We start from the raw sequence: 20,924 nt of genomic DNA on the forward strand, positions 1-20,924 counted from the left end.
CAGCAAGTAAAGCTAGTATCCTTAAAAACGTGTCCATGGTATGGTGTAAGGCTTCTGAAAGTTTACCAGTAAAAAAAAATAATTAATCAGTTTTACAGTTAATTGATAGGATTGATGTATTGATAGCTGAATGAAATTAAAGTAACAACAATGTGTCGACCAAATATTAACTTGCTGTGATGGACAAAAAAGATGCAGACATAATGAAGATTGTCATTTATTATGCCGTATAAAGTATGATTCACATTTATGCAATATACATGCATGTGTTTTGAAAATGCAAATACTATTGTTTAAAAAAAACAGGTGTGTAAAAAGCAACTTAAGTTGTGTGGATTCTTGGATTTGACCTTGATGCTGAATGGAACATTAAACATGACCCTGATTTTTACAGCAAATCCCCAAATCATATTCAAACCAGATCCACAGTAGGGTTATCAATATCAGTAAGTGTTAATGTAATCTTTTAGTTAGTAAGACCATGAACCCTCTAGCACCGGTGTCAAACATTTCACCTATTTTAAACTCATTATCTAGATTCTGTTGTGAGAAGAATTAAACCGAAAGTTGGAGTATGACGGCGAATTGGTTTCATCACCCGAGGCCGCAGGAAGGAGCAACAGTCCCGTGCTCTTGTCAGTCTTACACTTATCCATGGCCTGCTTGTATGAGATCTTCTCTTTGCTGATGGGGTCGACCAGAACTTTCGGGTAGGACGACTCGTTCTTCAGTTCTTCGGCCGTCTTGGTGTCGATCACGTTGGATGCTTCGGCTTCTTGGAGACTGAGGCGGCCGGCTTTGGTGGGATCGACCAAGCCTCCGGTCAGGTACTGCGCCTCAATATACCACCTGGCGTTTTCCTGAGGGATGTACCCTTTTTGCGCCGCCTTCCCCGCGGAGAGACGCTCTTTGGTCAGAGGATCCTCAATCCCGGTAAAGGCCTTCTGAGCGTTAAGGAGCTTGTACATGTGAGCCTTATCGATGAGGCCGTGTTCGGCTGCTTTGTGGACGGACAGTTTGTCCTTCTTGTTGAGGTCGACAATTCCGCCGGAGGCCGCCTGCGCTTCCAGCAGCTTCAGAGCCGTGTCGGCATCGATGAGCTTCCGGGTCAAGGCGCTTCTCACGGACATGCGGCTCTCGGTGGACGTGTCGAAAATACCAGAGATTGGGAATTGCTCATCACCTAAAGCAAAGAGGTTGTTAACACTGTCACTGTGGCTGTTGAGCCTGGTGAGGGAGGACATCATGGAAGTGGGCGTAGAGTTTAAGGGAGAGCTTGGGACCGATTTGATGGGGGATTTGGGGCTTGTAATTGGTGGCGGCGGAACAAAAGGTCTTCGAGATTCCCCTACCACAAGAAGAGCAAATTCCGAAATGGGCATGTGGCCGTCCTTGTAGCGCATCACATCATATTGGGTCAAGCGGCCGTCTCTCAGGGCGTCTTTGACAGCGTACTGCATTCCGCTCTTACGATCCTGCAGAATTGTTGAATCGCCGTCCGGGCCGGTGGATGTGATTTCTTCCCAATCGCACTCCAGTTCGGACAGGTGGATGTACTGATTGCGGTCTATTAGTCCTTTCAGATAGGCGTCATAAGGGGACATGTCTTTACCCGTGTCGGGATCCATGATGGTGACCCTTGTAGAAAGGTTTGTCTCTCTAGTGTGAGTTTCGGCCTGGTCCTCGTTCCTGAGGGCTTCTTTCAACTCCATGATGAGTGCCTCCCTTTGGTGGTTTTTGTCTTTTTCATTCAGGATCTCCTTCTCCAGCCGTTGTATTTCAGAGGACGCCTTGAGACTCCTCTGCTTGACGATCTGGGTTCTCTCGCTCATAAGCTTGGACTGTTGCTGGAAGGTGACGCTGATGGTCTGTCTTTGAGCCTCAAGCATTTTGAGCTGTCTGACAAGGTCTTCCTTCTCCCTCTGGAGCTTACTTCTGCTGACACCCAGAGTTGTCTCCTCTTGAGAAATAACCGATATGGATGTCTCCAAATGGGAGATTTTTATTCTATAGCTTTGGAGGTTGTCGTCTTTGTCACGTCGCATATTCCTCTCCTGTGCAACAAGATCTCTCAAATGGTCTCTCTCGGCTTCCACTCCCGGGTCTTTCTCCACGTGGACCACTTCTCTGTAAACAATCTTTTCTGTTGTCTTTTCCTTTTCCAGAATTTCCAACTTCATCTTCAGGCTGCTGATTTCTCTCTGTAGGCGAATGAGTTGGTTTGCCTCTCCTTCCATCTCAACACGTATGTCAGCCATGAGTTTCTCCAGCTTCGAGTCCCTCTCCACTTTCAAGACTTCCTCAATGACGATCTTCTCCTCAACAGGCTTTGGAGACGTCTCCAGCTCATGAATCTGAGCCTTGATCTGCCGCAGCTCCGATTCGATCTGGATCTTCTTCTGGCGTTCATCCAACTGAGCTATGGTGCTCTCCTTTTCTTGAATCAGGGCTCTCAGCTGTCTCACTTCGATTTCAAGTTTCCGACGGCTTTTGACTTCATCATCGAGAGACTTGTTTAACCTCTCGTGCTCTAAAATCTGCTTGGGGTCCTTCTGAAGACGCACCACTTCCTGTACCACCGTTTTCTCCTCTGGCTTCTGGCTCTCAAGGACAATGTACTGGTTCTGAATGTCAAAGAGACATTCTTCCAAACTGCGACGTTGTTGAGTCTCGTCTCGTACAGTCCTCCGGAGTCGGTTAACCTCTTTTTCCAGCAGGGGGTCACTCTCATATTTGACCACCTCTTTGTTGACAATTGTGGTCTCCACTTTGGATTTTTCAGCTTTCAGGTCATCTCTTTCTTTGCGCAGGTGCATCAGCAGCTCAAGAGTGGTGTTATAGTTGACTTTAAGGCGTGAAACTTGATTGCCCAGCCGCTGTAACTCCCTCACGACCTCCGGACTTTTCTCTTCTTTGATAACCTCCTGGGTCACTTCCTTGTAATCAACTTTAGGTTTTAGAGTACGCAGCGTGGTCAACGTGGTCATCACCACGCTGGTTTCCTGCTCGATTGATGTGCGTTTTCGTCCACAGTCTTGCAGCTCATTCTTTAGACGCTGCAGCTGGACTTCGGTCTCAGGGTCAATTCGGAAAATCTCATTGATCACCTCTTTGACTTCAAACTTAGGCCGCAGTTTCTCCACTTCGCCGTATTTCAGCTTAAGAGTGGTCAAGTCCTTTAGCAAGATAACGTTCTCGTCCTTCTCCTCTTCCAAAGCCATGTGTAGTTTCTTTGACTCGCTGACTATTTCTGGATCTTGATGTATTTGCTTCACCATCTTGGTGACGATTTTTGGTTCAATGGTGGGAATGATCCTCTCCATTGTGTTTATCCGACTACGAATGCTGAAAATGCTGTCATTGATGGACAGGCATTGGGCTTCTTCTGCTGCAATGTCATTCTTGAACGTGAAAACAGCTTTTTGCATCTCAGGATCCTTTTCGAGCTTCACCACGTCCTTCTTCACAAGCCTCTCTCTGATTTTGGGTTTCTGTTGAGCCAGGAGAGTGAGCTGCTTTTTCACATGGATGGTCTCTGACTCTTTGGTTTGGATCTCCAGTCGTATCTTCTGCATCTCACTTCGGATCCTGGTCACTTCTTTATCCAGCTGCGGGTCTCTTTCGTATTCCGTTACTACTTTGGTTAACAGTTTAGGTTCAGCACCAGACATCTGCTTATCCATTTTGATTATTTTCTCTTTGATAATCTCTATATCTGAATGGGTTCTTGATCTCTTAAATCCTTCCTCTTGGATCCTACTTCTCAGACTCTGTAGTTCCGCTTCCACTTTGTGATCACGGTAATATTGCACCACCTCCTTCTCCTCCAACCGCTCCACTCCTCTCCTGCTCTTCAAAGACAAGTATCTCTGTCTGTATGTTTCCAAGTCATTTTCAGCATGTAAGCGACGGGCTGTCTCCTCGCTCAGTTCTTTTTTCATTGTGTCGGACTCCTCCATGTCCTTCCTCTGGCTCTGTAGTTGCAGCTGCTGACTGACGACCACACTGCTGACTTTGTCGTCGTTCTGTCCACATATCAGAGAGCAGAGAGAGAAAAGGTGATTTTTTTATTTATTTTCCAGAACTCTGGGGTTCATTACAGTTCGGACAGAAAAGCATATTTCTATATTGGTACAGTTCAGTGGAATGTCTAAATGAAGACAGCTCAATCAGCAGCTATTTGACAAGTGTGACACACCTGTCATGGGGGACATTGAATTGTTATAGTTTTGTATTATGTTGGCCCTTTGTCAGTTTTATTTTGTCTAGTCATTTTTATTTTGTAGTTGCTATACAGTTGCTATGTCTCTTATGATGATAATATTTAATGATCATGTGTTAGCCACTTTTAGTTTGTCTAGTCTTATGCTAATGGACCTTATGATGCGAATGTTGTCAGTTGCATTGCTTTTTGTCACTCTTATTTTGTCATATCGGCTTTTTTCTGTCCTATAGAAATTTGCCTCCCCCTAGCTGGAGTTTCTGAATGATTCTTTTGTCAGTACGTCCAGGTTTCCTATTCCTACTCTCCAATGTAAGTTTTCTTCCATGCTGGTTGTTCTTCCATGTGTTCAGGTTTGCTCTCATGCATCCTGCCCTGCTCTCTCAATCAAAAGATTTCTCTGCATCCAGCACACTCAAGATTCTTAGTCAAGGTTTTCTTTGAGGCTATCTGAATCCAGACCTGCTATCTGTTGTTACTTTATATTTTTGTAGATAAAGACTCTGTTTTTTTAAACTTTCGCACCTGCATTTGGGTCCTAACTCCGTGACAATGACAATGTCAATGAAGTCACCAAAAGTATCAAACAGGAACCAGTCATTATCCACAAACAAGAAAAAACAGCGGCAAATCACCCACTCTTAGTTGTAGTCCATTCAAATGTGTTCTTCCAAATGCAATCCTGGAGTGAAAATTGCTTCTACCAATCAATGGACAGCAAGCAACATGTCTAGCTTCCCCTTTCAGAACTGAACCCATCCATCTGTCCGTCCATCCATCCATCCATCCATCCATCCATTTTCCATAGTGCTGGTCCTCATTTGGGTCATAGCTAAGCAGTAACCTATCACAGTTGGCTTTTTCAACAGTGACGCATACATGCTAACCTCTAGCCCACTGTGCTTCTCCAGTAATGAACAATAAGACTTCATACTACCTTATTTACCTCCCACAATAGTGACAACATTTGGTGCAGTTTAGCATGTTATCCCTAAACCTTTCGCACGTTAGACATTGAAATGCCCCAAATCCGTATTGTGCCAAAGTGAATTGTTTCATAATGTTATTGTCATTTTGGCATATGCTCTCACCATCTTATCAAAAAGCCAGATAAGACCTTAATGTTGACATGATTGGTGCTGTTTTACCCTGAGAATGATGTTCTTGGCGGTCCCCATCTGGCTGAGAAGCTGCTCGTTCTTCACAGACACCTCAGTGAAACGGTTCAATAAATCTTTTTCCTGCAGGACAAACAAATCTCAAGTTTAGACAACATGAAGCATAGAAGAAGTCACATTTATGATTAAAATAATGCTTGAAGTGGTCATACCTTCCTCTGCACTGCCTGAGCCATCGTAGAAGATTGCCCCTTTTTCAGAACAGGTTCGTCATCGTCATCATCGTCATCATCTTCATCCTCGTCTTCATATAAAATGGCGCGGTATGTGTTTGATTTTGTCTCGTATTCCTGAGAGTACATTTGTTTAAGAAGGACCATGTGTCTAGTGCAAATAAATTGTGAATGACAACAATCCTGACTTACATTTAAGGTGTTTTGGAGTTCTCGGGAGAGATCCTTGATCCGGCGCACGTCACCTGACTTTCTGTTTATGTCCTCCATAATTTTCTAAACATTAGACAGTATTCCCGAGCAAGTGATGAGATCAGGTGTGTTCACATATTCACAATTATGTAAAACAAAAAAAAGTGTGTTTTCACTCACCTGCTGAGAGTTGTGCTTGGCTGTTATCTCGGCCATGTTATCAGTGGGACTGATTGTGTTATTTGGTAAATTGACCAAAAAGAAATCCAGCGACTGAGCAGCATTCTGGAAGTCTTGGTTTTTATTGCTGGCTTCCTGTATGAGGGTGGACCTACAGCAACAGAGCAGGAAAGACGCTCATGATTGCTAACAGCATTTTTAAGATGTCATCAAACCACACATGCGCATACCAATGACATTAACGACACACTGTTTCATCATAGGTGATAAGGCACGACTCCTTTTTAGACTAACTTGAACTTTGAATCATTCAGAAGCTCAAAATTGCATTGTTGCATAGACACACATAAATGAGCGTACTTTCTTGCGGCCTAGAACAACATGTTCTTGTTCATAACCTCGAAATGTTGTAAGTTTTGGTTGAATTCCGACTTGAGAGAAGTCTACTGAATTTGGAACTCTCACCTGTCATGCAACTGATTACTGACGTTAGTGAAGCGGTTCTTGAGATGTTTGACTGCACTTTCCTGCCGGCGAACTTCAGGGCAGTATTCATTGAAATTCTGCTGCAGGGAGCTGCACGCTTGCTTAGTCAGGTCCAAGTCTTTGCCTAATGTGTTCAACTCATCCTTCTTCGAGGAAACCTCCTGGCGAAGGTCCTGTTTGGTGACATGAACATAAAGTGATGTAGTTTAAATTAAAAAGCACTACTGGTTACGGGGGCGACATTAGTGTCCAGCACTGATTAAATTCCTCTGCAGTATCTTGCTTTGTGCTGTTAACCTGAAATTATCATGTCCAAGTTTTCCTCACCTGCAGTTGACGGCTGCGACTCATCAGGGCATTTTTTTTATTAGGAATGACGCCATCTTTCGCCATCTTCTGTTCGAACCCGGAGACCACACCTTCTACCTTCTGCATCTGCCTCTCCAAGAACATAGAGGCCGAAGCTCTGAGTGAAAAAGAGCAGAATAACAATCTGTAACTGAGACGTTTTCCATGCAAAATGTGCACTTGGAGCTTCACACTGCTCCTCTTACTTTTTATCATAAAGATCAATAAGACTGTAGATGTCATCCAATTTGCTATTGGCAGCAGTGAGTTTGAGCGGCAAGATTGAGGCATTGGGTCCGAGTGGTTTCTTGGCCAGAACGGGTTCCATGTCTCTCTGGATGGCAGCCTTCTCGGACTCTAGCCTCCTCGCTGTCTGGGACCAATTCTACAGTGGAAGCATATGGTGTGTACAGTATAAACATCAAGCAGGGGTGGGTAATATAATATAATATAATATGTAAAATTGTCTGTTTAATCACAATTAATTTTATTTAATAAAGTATATTAAAAAAAGGAATGTATTGTATATATCCTTTTTATTTTTTTACCAACATGTTTAATAATATATGATACCGTCGACCATGCTATTTTAGAACACTGACTTTTGAGCTCTGGGCTCTCAAAATAAGCTGTTTCTTGGTTCTCTAATTATCTTCGGACGCAGCGCATTCGATATCGTGGACATTATATCTGTTCTTAAAGGTATACCACAGGGCTCTGGGCTGGGTTCGCTTTTATTTACCATTTATGTGAACAATCTTGGTCAAAACGTAGCTAAAGCTAAACTTCACCTTTATGCGGATGACTCTATTGTATACTGCTGTGCTGCTCCTCTTGCACAAGCAGTTAAAGATTTGCACACACCAAAAACTTTGTGGTCATTAAAAATACACTGCATGACCTGAAATTTGCTTTAAACGCAGATAAGACCAAACTTATGCTTTTTACTAGATCTAGGGCCCGACCATATGTTCCTGTTTTTTTTTATTCTTGATGGAAAGGAGATTGAGGTTGTACATTGTTAGAAATACCTGGGCATATTCATTGATGAATCCCTTAACTTTAAATTGCATGTACTGTGCCTTGTAAAAAAGCTAAAGCTAAAACGGTGTTTTTACTTTAAAAATAAGCAGCGTTTTTCTTTTAATGTAAAAAAGTGTCTTGTCGCTGCAACTTTTTTTTAACCTGTTTTAGACTATGGCGATATTTTATATTTATGCATACCTATGCACAGTATCTCCATCAAATAGATACTCTTTATCATGCACCACTGAGGTTTATTACGAATTGTAAAGCTCTGACTCACCACTGTGAATTATACTCTCGGGTCGGATGGCCTGCATTGTTGACCCGCAGACTCACTCACTGGCACACCTTCATTTATAAGGCAATTCTTGGGCGGCTTCCCCTCTATCGTTGTGTTTTTATCAGGCAGAGAAGCACCGGACAGTATTCATTGCGGTCATAGGACCTCTTTTTGCTTTCTGTCCCAAATGTACGGACAGAAATTGGTTAAAAATATATATATACTTTTGGGTACTCAGCACCATCAGACTGGAATCTTCTGCAGAATGACTTAAAGCTCAAAGAACTGGTGTCCTTAAATGTTTTTAAATCTAAATTGAAATACATGGAAACAGCTAGAAAATCAAGGACGCATCTGTCGAGGAAGGACGCATCTGTACTTGCTCCTGCACTTGCTCGTGACTTCGAACTATTTTATTGACATTGGGATTTTTAACTACATTTGTTGCAATATGCCTGCCGGAAAAAGAGCTGACGAGACTGAGGAGATCAAATCTTCTCTTGCAAAACTCAAAGAAATGGTCACCGAAATACTTGAAATGAAAAAGAGCATCGAGCCACTTCTACAGGAAATTCAGCAGATGAAGAAAGAGACACAAGAAAAAGATCGACGCATTGTCATCTTGGAACAAAAAGTGGAGGATTTGGAACAGAATCTTCGAATCAACGATGTGATAGTTACAGGTATCCAGATTAAATCGCGCCGCGGCCCTCGAGTGAGACCTGCGGCCAGCACAAGTGCAGTTGATTCTGACCAAGCTTCAGCCAACGAGACTGTCGAACAGCAAGTGACAATTCAACTCAGAGATTTGGGATTAATTGTGGATCCAGCGCACATCCAGATGTGCATTTGGCTTCCATCCCCGAACCTCAAACTGTTTGTTCGGCAGACGTGCTCATAAGTACCCAGCGTATTACTGCTAATATACTGATATACTTCATTGAAATTGTCGCGCCTGAGCTCCTGAAGAATTTGTCTTTTTTGTTTGTCAGTTTGCCTCGGGGCCCTGCTGCAAACACGTACAACCAGTGACTTAATCAGCAGCCGCCGCTGGCTATAAACACGACATGACTTCTTCTTTACATATCTTTTTGCTAATTTGTTTGCGTGCAGAAATTCAAAAGCAATGGGCTGCTGTCACACGAGGGTGAGGTCAATCAACTCCTGGAGGAAGGAGATCGTCTGGCCGACATGAAACATCCTGGCGCCGCCGCGATAATGGTACGCATTCGCTCGCTGACGCTGAGTCAACATGAATGATTCTCTTCTTGTGATTTTTCACACAATGGCTGTAAATGTTGTTGACAGGCGCACAAAAACGCAGCGCAGAGTGGATGGCAATCGTTCCTCAACTTGTGTCTGGCGCAAGCTTCCATACAGTGTCGATTTTTTAGTTTGGCCGTTTTAACAATTTTATTGATCATTTAATCCAAGATGTTGTACCTTGTACATTTTTTTAAATTTGTCCCACTCTCTACTGTATGTCTGCAACTTTGTGTTTTTTTGCTGCTGCCTGTCTTGGCCAGGTCTCCCTTGAAAAATAGGTTTTTAATCTTTGGTTAAATAAAGGTTCAATGAAAATGAAATAAATAATATCTAATTATTAAAAAAAAAAAATCTGACATGAATCAATAAAATATATTTTAATTAACCAAATGTATTGGGGGGGGGGGGGGGGGGGCTATTGATGCAATTAATATGTCAGGACTCTCGGAGTTTACTTTGCCAATGTCATGCATGCACGGACACCAGATAATCAAATTCTGCTTCTGCATTGTAAAGGACTGTGTGCACTCTGACCGCCCTGATGTTAATGGCTTTAATATGAGTTAAGTAGCAAAATCCAGCTTCTTTTTTTTTTTATCCATCTCAGGGGGCGGCCATTTTGCCACTTGCTGTCAACTGAAGATGACATCACAGTTGCTCAGGTCTCAGGCAACGACCAATCACAGCTTTCTGAAGCTGAGCTGTGATTGGCTGGATTTTGCTTTATAACTCATATTCCAAAAATGTAATATTAATCAGAATGTCATGTTTAGACTAGTGAGGTCACATATCACATATTATTGTCAAGAAATGTTGAAGGTTGACTTCCACTTTAACACAAGCTGACAAACAGCCTAAATCCTTGTCAGTCATCATTGAAAAGGCAAAATATTATAGTGTCTTCATGGATGTCAAAACAAAGACAAGCAGAGGTCGATCAACTAGCATTTTTGCTCAAAGTGGTGAGTCACCCATCCAATTATAAATCACACTAATATACCTTCATGTTCTCACAGTCAAAGCTTATTAAATTCTTGCAACAATCCACGTAACTGGTTTGCGTCAAACTCCTATTTTATACAACAGCGAGTAGTGACGCTGCAGTTGTGCTACGTGAATTTAGAGTGTCCATTGCAAGTTCCGATTGTCTGCGACGCCATGAAAGCATTTGAATGTGATTGGATGAATAAAATAGGGGGCGGGGCCTGTGCAACCAAAGAAAGCGAGGAAATTGAGTAAGCTTGTGTTTGGAGGTGAAAACACCATAAGCGAGCGAATGACATCATCAATTAGTCAGTCTCGAACATAAAAAAAAATGAAGTTATTCAAACAGTAGTAGACACACTACTGTATTTGCTTCAGTTTGCATAAAATGATGTGGCAGCCGTGAATTTGACACTTGCGCTGTATTTACTCAGTGGGCTGGATTAATGTACTGAGCCTTCAGCCAGCCTTACTTTGCTGAACACGAACCTTGAGATCCTGCAGCCTGTTTTCCAGGTCGAGTGCTGGGTCGCGGTTGTCCAGAGGAGCCCTCAGTTGTTTCTGGACGTCCATTTTGCAAAGATCCAGATGGTTGTTGAGCTCATCTATTTGTCTGGCTAGCAGTGTAGCTCTGGAGTCTTCTGGAGCTCTTTGTACAGAAGCTAGGGCGCAACATTGATAGAAAATTTTTGGCCAAACATAAAATAAAAAAAATAAAAGGAAGGATGTAAGAAGAACATTCTTTCCCACCTGCACGCCGAGGGTGATCGACCTCCACGGTGGGGGTCTTCAGTGCGGCCATTTTGGCTGATCTCTGGCTCTTCAGGTTTATCAGCAATTTCTCAAATCTGAACATTAAAAGACATTTTCCATTTGAACCCGTCAATAACTGGGCTTGGCCTTGAGCAACACAATGGCAACATTCAATGCGTCAACATGTACCTGTTTACTTTCTCCAGAGATTCAGCGTCAGGTGGTGGCACCATGAAACACGCCCCGGGGAGCCTTTTGGTTCTCTTGCTGCTATCCTGCAGCTCCCAGTTCTCATGATCATGAATGGACTTTAATGTTAGCTCATCGCCACGCCTCACAGCTCCCTAACGTAGACACACGCACTATGGGAATTACCAGGAAATACAATTCCTCCATCTTAACTGAAATGGAAGCTGTCTAGAAAATGGTCAACCCCCTCTACAACCCAAAGTAAAAGACACGCAGTGGAGTTTGTTCATTTTAACATCATTGTAAAATCCGAAATCTTCTCACGTTTTCATCGTCCCAGTCACACAGAGCTACGACTTTGGTGGCTTTTGTGGGTTTGCTCCGACGGAGCTTCAGAGGCGCGATGTTGCGACTGAGCTCTCTGAGAGCCGCCAGGCGCTGCTCGTTCCTCTTCACCGCTGGCTCGTCCCCCTGGGGGAAGAATGCACATATCACAAGGACCTTGAAATGCAAAATCCAACATCCGCACGCTTGTTCAGTCAGCCTCGCATACTGTAGCTCAAGCTTGTTGTTTGGTGACATTGGAAAATCTGGCACACGGTGTCTGCTAAGGGTTGGACGGAGGAGATAATCCAGAGCAAAGCTTTTTCTGAAAACAGACCTCTGCAAACACATGCGACTCAACAAATACTGTATGTCAACACGGGCCAAGACTGGGAAGAACCTGAATATTAGGACTCACAATTTGCCTTCACTCAAGCAGACTGGCAGACTAGCCAACAGGACTACTTTATGATAAGTGTTCTTCAGATTGGTGTTACTGTTTATCATAACCATTATTATTATTCTGCAAATAACTTGTGACCAGTCAGGGTGTATACTTCCTTTCACAGTCAGTTAGGATGGACTAAAAAATAAATTAATATTGTTGCTGCTATGTGAAAAACACTATTGTCCATTTTTTCCCCATTTTTTATATTTTTACGTTTTGGGGATGTCTGCATTGAGTTTCATCCTAAAAACATAAACATTTATTTTATTTTTGAACAAAAATGGACATAAGTGTTTTTCACATAGCAGCGACGATGTACTAAAACAAAATTGTTATCATCATAATCACTATCATTATTATTATTATTAGTATTAGTAGTAATGATAATTAAATGATTATTATTGTTGATATAGTTATAATAAGTAGTTGTATAAACCTTGTTGTAATGACTGTTAATGTTACTATAGTATTTTTTTTATTTCCCTTTTATCTATGCAGTGTCATTATTATTAGTGTAAATGTCACTATTATTTTATTTCTTTCATCTAAAATAATAATTTTGTTATTATTATTATTATTATTATTATTGCTAGTGCTACTATCACTCTAATTAGCCGTATTATTATTATTACTGTTAATGTCACCACTCTTCTACTTTGATTTTTTTATGTATAAGAATAATTTAATGATTGTTATTATTATCACTACTATTGTTGTGCATGATTGTATCACAATGATTTTTATTATAATCATAATATAATTTTTATTATAGTTATAACTAAAACAATTTTATTGTTACTACTGTTAACATCAGTATAGTTTATTGGGTCATTTAAAAAAATAATAAATCATTGATTTACTTGTTTGTTTTTGTGTATTTGCTTGTTTGATGGGGTAAGTGAGTATCCATTGGGTAACATGCCAAATTTAACAAGAATGCATAATGAATGTGGTCCCTGTGACGTCATCCGTTTTGTTTAGTTTTGTTTAGTTTTTGTTTAGTTTTGTTTAGTTTTGTTTAGTTTTGTTTAGTTTTATTAACTTTTTCCTTTCGGACACATTATTACAGGTTACATCGATCACAGAATATAATTTGCAACATTGACATCCAAAAGAAGGGCTGACGGGTAGAAGCCATGGCTTATTAGTAACCCGTCCCCATCGATTCTTTCTATAAGCATCAGTCATGTACATTGATTATGATAGTCATTGATTCATATCGTTATCAATCCCAGACTTAAGTCTGCACATTCTTCACGCAGTTCATCTTGAGTAATGTCCGTGTATAAGTTGCAGCTAATCATTTGGAATTGGTCAATCGGTTCCCGGACGCCACCAACAGGCCCACCCAACCAGGCGAGCAGCCAAGGCGAGCGCATGCTCGTTAGAAGCCAGAGTACCTGAAGTTCCAAGAGGGCCTCCGAGTTGCTCTTGCCAGCCAACAACTTTGGGTCCAGATTGGAAATGAGTCTGTCCAGGGACTCAGACAAGGTCTCCGCATCCAACTGGAACTGTACCAAACAGTCGTTGGTTGACAAGGAGTCATGCTCATGGAAGAAGTCACATGACGCTGGCTTACCTTCTTGTAGTCTTCAACGGTGTCCAGGTGGATTTCTTGCGCCAGACACAAGTTGAGGAACGATTGCCATCCACTCTGCGCTGCGTTTTTGTGCGCCTGTCAACAACATTTACAGCCATTGTGTGAAAAATCACAAGAAGAGAATCATTCATGTTGACTCAGCGTCAGCGAGCGAATGCGTACCATTATCGCGGCGGCGCCAGGATGTTTCATGTCGGCCAGACGATCTCCTTCCTCCAGGAGTTGATTGACCTCACCCTCGTGTGACAGCAGCCCATTGCTTTTGAATTTCTGCACGCAAACAAATTAGCAAAAAGATATGTAAAGAAGAAGTCATGTCGTGTTTATAGCCAGCGGCGGCTGCTGATTAAGTCACTGGTTGTACGTGTTTGCAGCAGGGCCCCGAGGCAAACTGACAAACAAAAAAGACAAATTCTTCAGGAGCTCAGGCGCGACAATTTCAATGAAGTATATCAGTATATTAGCAGTAATACGCTGGGTACTTATGAGCACGTCTGCCGAACAAACAATTTGGAGGTTTGAGGTTTGAATCACGGCTCGGGCCTTTGCACGTTCTCGCCACGCTTTCTCTACGTAGTAACCGCACACTGAAGCAACATTTTCAAAGTGACTCATTTATATGCAACATGGCAGAAGTCTACATTTAACGTAGAGAGATATTCCAGCTCCGCCAAGAGAGGACGATTGCTACAGGAAATGCATGGACTTGAAAAAGAAGGGCTGTCCTTCATGTCTTCCTAAAATCAGCCTACAAGAATTATATTTGACAAATATACTGTGCAGCACAAGAGTGTGTGCATTTGCAAAATATAAAGCTCTGTGGAATAAAAGCAGCTGGCCACACACTGTTGGATTCCTCGACTGTATTTCATATTACAAGACTGATACGTGTGCAACCGACCTTTTTTAGGTCGGACCAATTAGGTGTTGTTGACGAAACCAAGAAGCGCGGATGGCGGGGGGGAAACGAACGGATCTGTCGAGTGAAGTTCCAGATTGATAATGTGAAGAACTCCCTTGAGTGAATCACAATTTTCAATCTGGCTTTTTGAGGTTAATATAATTATAGAATTAATCATCTATGCCTGCGGAGCCTAAGAAAATTTATTTTAAGACTATTTATTGTGGCCGAATTTGCTGTAGTTTATGCATTAGTTTAAACACAGTATTCTGATTAATTGCCATTGTGGAATATGAATTAAGCAGCAAAATCTATCCATTGTTTTTATCCATCTCAGGGGGCGGCCATTTTGTCACCTGTTGTCGACTGAAAGTGACATCACAGGGCTTAGGTAATGACCAATCACGGTTCACCTACTTGCTGAGTTTGATCATGTGACTTTTGCAAGCTGAACCGTGATTGGTTGTTACCTGAGCCCTGAGAAACTGTGATGTCACTATCAGTCGACAACAGGTGACAAAATGGCCGACCCTTGAGATAGATAAAACCGGGTGGATTTTGCTGCTTAATTCATATTCCACAAACACAATATTAACCAGATTGCCATGTTTAGACGAGTGGGTGCGCATAGAAGATATTATTGTAGAGAAAATTTGTGGGTTGACGTCATCTTTAAAGGGAGGCCCTATTCAGTGTGCCAGTCAAGTGTTAGACTAACTCCATAGTATCTTACAATTTCCCTTCCTGATGATGTAATGACAATATTTTTTTCCTATTTACTGTATCATCCTGAGCAAAAGAGGACTGACCTCATACTCCATGCGGACGCTGGGCGGGTCGACCATGCGATCACTCCAGTCTCTCTGCAGGATCCTTTCCTTCTGCTGAGACAGGTAGTCCAGCTCCTTTCTGCAGCTTTGCATGTACTCGTACAGAGAGGCCAGGTGGGTGCGCCTCTTCCTGGAGCTCTCCTGCAAAGATGCCAAACAAAACGTCCGACGACGAGCCCCTCGTATTTAAACGTCGAGTGGACAAATGGAAGTCGGCGGGGGGGTGAACGACGGCACTCACCAACAGTTTATCGTACTTCTCTTTATGTGCGGCATATTGGCCCTGTTGGGAAAGGATTGCAAAGAAGTCAAATGAGCACAGACAGTACACGCATTCACACATTTGGTTATGTTACAACATTATTCCAAAATGGATTCAAATCATGAATATGATATAAAGCTACCTTTGAAGAGGTCGAGCTGGGTGTTAGCTGCTCACTGTAAGCCTCGATCTCTTTATGCAGGATATTGTGAGCTGCGATCTGCTTCTCGACGTCAGAGAGACTGAGACCGTATCCTTCGGTGTCTAAGCGCCTCTGGAACATGTCAATACACAGAGGGGAAATAAGGCTTCTTCACAAGGTTGTGAGCAGTAGTTGGCGTGAGGTTGAAGGTTCATCAGCAAACCTGTTTATCATCGAGCGCGGAACCCCAGTCTATCCTCGACACGGGCACCAAGTCTTGCACCTGGTCATACAGTTCCCTGTAGGTGGCACAGTCCTTCACCCAACGGTCGTGCAGGTTCTTAACACTGAGAATATATATATGGGAAAAAAAGAATTAAACATAAAAAAAACAAAAGTTACATGAAATTGTTTCCTTGGTAGTAACGAGGTGGGCGGAGAGCAATGGAAGGTAATGTGGAAGTGATGGTTTATCTTGACGAGAGGGAATGCGAGGCGTGTCTGCCGGGCATGCAAGCGTGTCATCGCGTTCCAAAGAACTGTTAGCCGACGCCAGTCAACTCACTCTCGCTCGATCTCGTTGGCCTGCGGGTGCTGCAGACGTTTGGCCTTGCCTACGTCCATGAAGAGATCCTTCAGCAAGTCTTCGGCCTCTGCCAGGTTGTCCGAGTTCTCCTTCTGGTGGATCAGGTTCTGGTTATTTCCTTCACGCTTGGTGTCCTGTAACAGCAGCCAGCTTTAATCTCACAAGTCTGTTTTCACAAAATTGAGTGTGATTGAGCCGTTCATACCACAGCCAGCAACCCCTCTGCGCTCAGGATGCCCGTCTCCACTCGGTCCGCTTTCTTCTGCATGCGAGCAATGAGCAGAGTCAGGTCGTTGGCCTGACTCCTGTGGAGAACACAACAAACCAAAATGACGGCACAAATCATGTTGACAAGCTAGCTAGACAAGCTAGCAAGCAAGAGTTAGCAAAGTACAAATACTTCTTTACTGTGTACTTGGTTTCTACGGTACTGGACAGGTTCTTGTACTTAAAATATCTGTTCTCTTACTTCTCACTTTTTGATTGGCTCACTTCCATTTTCAACCTTTGTGGATGACGCAATGTAAAAAAAAAAAACTAAGAACTAAGAAATCAAAGTCAACCACGGTTGAGATCTTGAAACAATAGGGGCAGCAGCAAGATAGAGGAATGTGAACCATTAATGATGACGATGTAACACATTTCCCATCCATGACCTAATTTAAGAGAATTGTTTGTTGTCTGCTCCAAGAAAGATTTGTCGCAGATATGTTGTATGTACCTTGTGCCAGCTGACAAACCACACGCTTCTGGCATTCAAAAAGTCTCAGTCTAATTTGAAGAAAATAAACACATTTAGGTAAAGTGTTAGCAATAGCTAATTTAGCTCTTTTTTTGTTAGCCTATTCACTACATTAGCAAAGTTAAGGGAACTCATTTTGACAGCATAAAAATCTGAGCCAACGCTAGCTTGCTCTAGCTCCAAACATGTTTTTCATTGGGCATATTTGACAGTAAAATTTCTACTTCCTGCTTCTGTGCTTAAATAGCATACACTTCAGTGGGTTTAGATCAGGGGATGTTGCTAATCTTGTGAGCCTGTGAAGCCCTTTGACACTCTTTTGGGAATTAAGGGCTATAAAAATTTGACTTTAGACTGTACTTCTTTTGACTTTCTCAATGAGACAAATCAATCCTTCTAATTGTATCCATGTTTTTACAGAGTGAGAGTACTTTTGCCACCTTTGTTGACAGAGGACAGAAAGAAACCAATTTACTGGTCGCCACATTAGCATGCAGCTAAGACAAGGAGCCATATTTGGGTCTTTAGCATGCTGTTGAAAACGGACACCTCGCTATTAGGCAGTAGGTCCAACTAACTTTCCACAGTAAAGAGAAAATTAACAAAAATGGAGAATAAAAACGTAATGTTCTCCAACGTATTTCAATGAACACCCTTCAAAAGCGTTAAGGACTGTTGTGTGCAACTTACATGTTAGCAATTAGCTTGAAATAAATGTGCTGGAAGGTACGGATTACAGTATATGACAGAATCAGGATAAACCGGTCCGTTCGGTTAGATATTTTGAACCCCCTTAGGAAAGAGCACCGTTTTTAAACAATTAAAAATTAATAGAAATTAAAACGCCCGCTGGTGTTTAACCTACTGGCCACACACCTGCTCAACTTAATGACATGCCATAAATGCCGCCTGCTTTATAATGTTAATAATTATTGACTCTTACAAAGGTATGAATTGAACAGTATATGTAGTAGCTATTGTGGTTGTAGTCTGCGTTAATATAGAAATGCACTGCTGTTTGTTTTGTAGGTTTACCATGCGTTCATGTATCTACATGAGATGTCATTAGACTGTGTGGCTAATGTTCACCATACACAACGATTCTTTATCAACATGTCACTCACAAAGCGGTGACCTGTTGTTGCTCTCGGCGTGTTTGCTCTGTCGTTCCCTCACCTCTGCGATATGAAAAGCAACTATGTGTCCTAACACACCCGAAGCAGGACACGGGGGAGGGGAGAGGATGCCATCGCCGCCCCCGTCACTTAAGTCACCTGCCGGAATGCTGTCAGACCGAAATGTACACGAAAGGCAGCATTCATGTGCAGCAATGCAAGGCAGACGTGAACTGAACACCTGCTATTCCTCCATCTGTGTAATTGATCATTCTGTCAATATATGATCAATTCAACATCTCGTGCAATACATTTTTAACATTAGATCAGATTATATCATTTTTTTCCTACTTTGCACAAACTTTGAAATACCTGAGTGTTTGTCACCTTTTGAACTTTCAGCCAATTATTGACTGGGACATAGCATGTAGAAGACGCTAACACTGAACTAAGTGCCTGGTGAATGGCCTGTACAATCTCATTAGTTCCTCTTCTAGACCACGCCCACTAAAATGCACATATACTACAGTGTGCTAATTATGCTTCCCTTCCAGTGGTGCCTTCCCTTTTTATTGCTCTTCACTCTCTTATCCTTGTTGCAAAAGTCCAACGTGTGCACAAGTTTTCATGCAGCCTTTTAAACATTAGGAATGGACTGTTAATCATCATCCATTGGAGACCCCTGACACTCCCTGGGCCTCTCCTTTCACAATTTTACGGGTCACACCCATTTACACAAGCAGGACCTCTGGTGTGCACCCACCCTCGAGCTGATCAAGTGACAGGTCACACTGAGATAAACGGAGCGTTGCACCGGCTTACATACGACTTACTCCATTTGAAGTATTTACATTAACATGAGTCCTAGAATCAATACAAACAGCAACAAAAACAAACTGGCACCTGGACTCGAACCTGCATCCAGAATTGTGAGGCAAATGTGCACTGTCAACCACTCAGAACAGTGCCTGATTTATTTTTTCATAAAAGAGGTTAGCAAAACTGTAATTCGTCCTCTTTTTTTTTTATGTAAAGTAAAACAAAATACAAAAACACTTTGCATGTACGGGTTGAAACCTAGTTGTCGTTTTTTAACTCATGTCCCATTCAATAATTGGTTAATTGATTTGTGAAAAATTAAATAAAAAATATTAAATATACAATTTTACAAGTTTAATTTTTGTTATCAAATAATTGCTTAATTAATTGAACACATTATTTATAATTAAAATGTAAAAATTATCATTTTTGGTGAAGTATATTTTACAGTCACATTTCATCTTTTTTTTTCTTTTACCTAATGTAACGACCTAGCCCATCTGCCTATTTCTAAAATAAAATGTGCCCACCCCTAGTAATGCAATTGTTGTTATGGCAGTGGTGTCCAAACTATGGCCCGGGGGCCATTTGTGGCCTGCCATACCATATTAAGCGGTCCACGGCATAGACTAAAAATGACATAAAATTTGTTTTATGTACTGCAGAGCTTCTCTAAACATGCAAATGAACTATTTACAATTAAACAACGAACAACATTTCTCTTCATAATACTGTGGAGAATAAAGATGATTACTTTTCACAAGCCAAAATGGTTTTCTCCACTTTGTGCTCTGTGTCAAAGTCTAAATTGTGAAAATATCAGATGAATGATTCCCATGGAAGTGCTTCTTTTCTTTTATTTTATGTAGAGATGGGAGTTGGCTGCTGTTCAGTGCAGAGGTTGATATTTTCTGGTGCCTTTTCAGCATCTCGACCACCCCAAAAATCTTGTAAAATCATAAACTATGTGCCTTATATAGAAAGTGCTTCAGGTAGCAGATACAAAAAAAAAACACACACAAATATATAAACAATAATGCAATTGCTTGACTTATTTTGGTGTGCTTGTTAAATGTAAAAAAAAAACAATTCTATATGTCCGTTGCATCCTTTGATTTTTTTTTTTTTTTTTTTTTTATGACCCTCGCAGGAAAAAGTTTGGGTACAAGTGTGTTACGGCATGCTACCGGACCACTTAATAACTGGTTTGTTGGCATGACGATGCACAATGACACTAAAAGCATGTGAGATTGTTCATTCATTACACACAACTGTTGATTCATGACCACTGTACACTAGTTTGCATGCGCGCATTGTATTAACATGGAAGAGTGGATGCATGTACTAGAAAATGTGACAGGTTAGACCAGTGAGAGCAGAGTGAGACACTTGACACACGCGCACACACATTTAGCAACACTACACGACTTGGAGGCCCAACTCACTTGCTGATCTTCACAGGGCTGCTTTCTTGATTCTTCGACATGACGGGAAGCTGTTCGGGCCGGCGTGTGTAACCGGAGTACGAGTGTGTGTCGACGCGCTCCTCCTTCCTTCCTCTCGCTTCGTCCGTCCGTCTCTGACGACGTCTTCCCTCAGTTAAGGTGCGTCTATCGGCTCCGCCCAGGCCAGCAGGTGTGTCGTCAGCGAGGGGCAGACCGGGCAGACCTGTTCCACGCTCTGCAAGCTGTCACATACAGTAATTCCCATTTTGAGATTTTTTTTTTCTTCCTTAACCGCACATCATATTTCTGATCCGTACTGTGGAGAAACAAAAGTAAAGTAGGTTTGGTTTAAATGTTAAGAGTTCCAGGAGGACTTGGCAATTGCCTGGGGCAATGGAGTTTCCTGGAGCCCCTGGAAATCTGAAGTCGTATT

The 20,924-nt window shown here is 42.1% G+C and overlaps 1 protein-coding gene across 1 annotated transcript; it reads right to left on the minus strand.

Moving 5' to 3' along the window:
* Window positions 1-201: 201 nt before the first annotated feature.
* Window positions 202-20,656, minus strand: evplb (envoplakin b). The gene is made up of 22 exons (XM_086067339.1): window positions 20,492-20,656; window positions 16,576-16,675; window positions 16,350-16,504; window positions 16,008-16,131; window positions 15,785-15,916; window positions 15,622-15,663; window positions 15,360-15,521; window positions 13,812-13,919; window positions 13,629-13,724; window positions 13,450-13,560; window positions 11,602-11,748; window positions 11,278-11,432; window positions 11,086-11,183; window positions 10,825-10,997; window positions 6,986-7,164; window positions 6,759-6,897; window positions 6,411-6,604; window positions 5,946-6,096; window positions 5,766-5,849; window positions 5,553-5,690; window positions 5,371-5,463; window positions 202-4,025 (listed from the first exon to the last, which is right to left on the minus strand). The coding sequence occupies exons 1-22, from the start codon at window positions 20,530-20,532 to the stop codon at window positions 534-536; spliced, it is 6,114 nt and encodes a 2,037-aa protein (XP_085923465.1). The 5' UTR covers window positions 20,533-20,656; the 3' UTR covers window positions 202-533.
* Between the last annotated feature and the right edge of the window lie 268 nt (window positions 20,657-20,924).

The sequence above is a fragment of the Leptonotus elevatus genome, chromosome 1, assembly GCF_054856555.1.
Source record: "Leptonotus elevatus isolate MCC_2025b chromosome 1, RoL_Lele_1.0, whole genome shotgun sequence".
NCBI classification, from domain to species: Eukaryota; Metazoa; Chordata; class Actinopteri; order Syngnathiformes; family Syngnathidae; genus Leptonotus; species Leptonotus elevatus.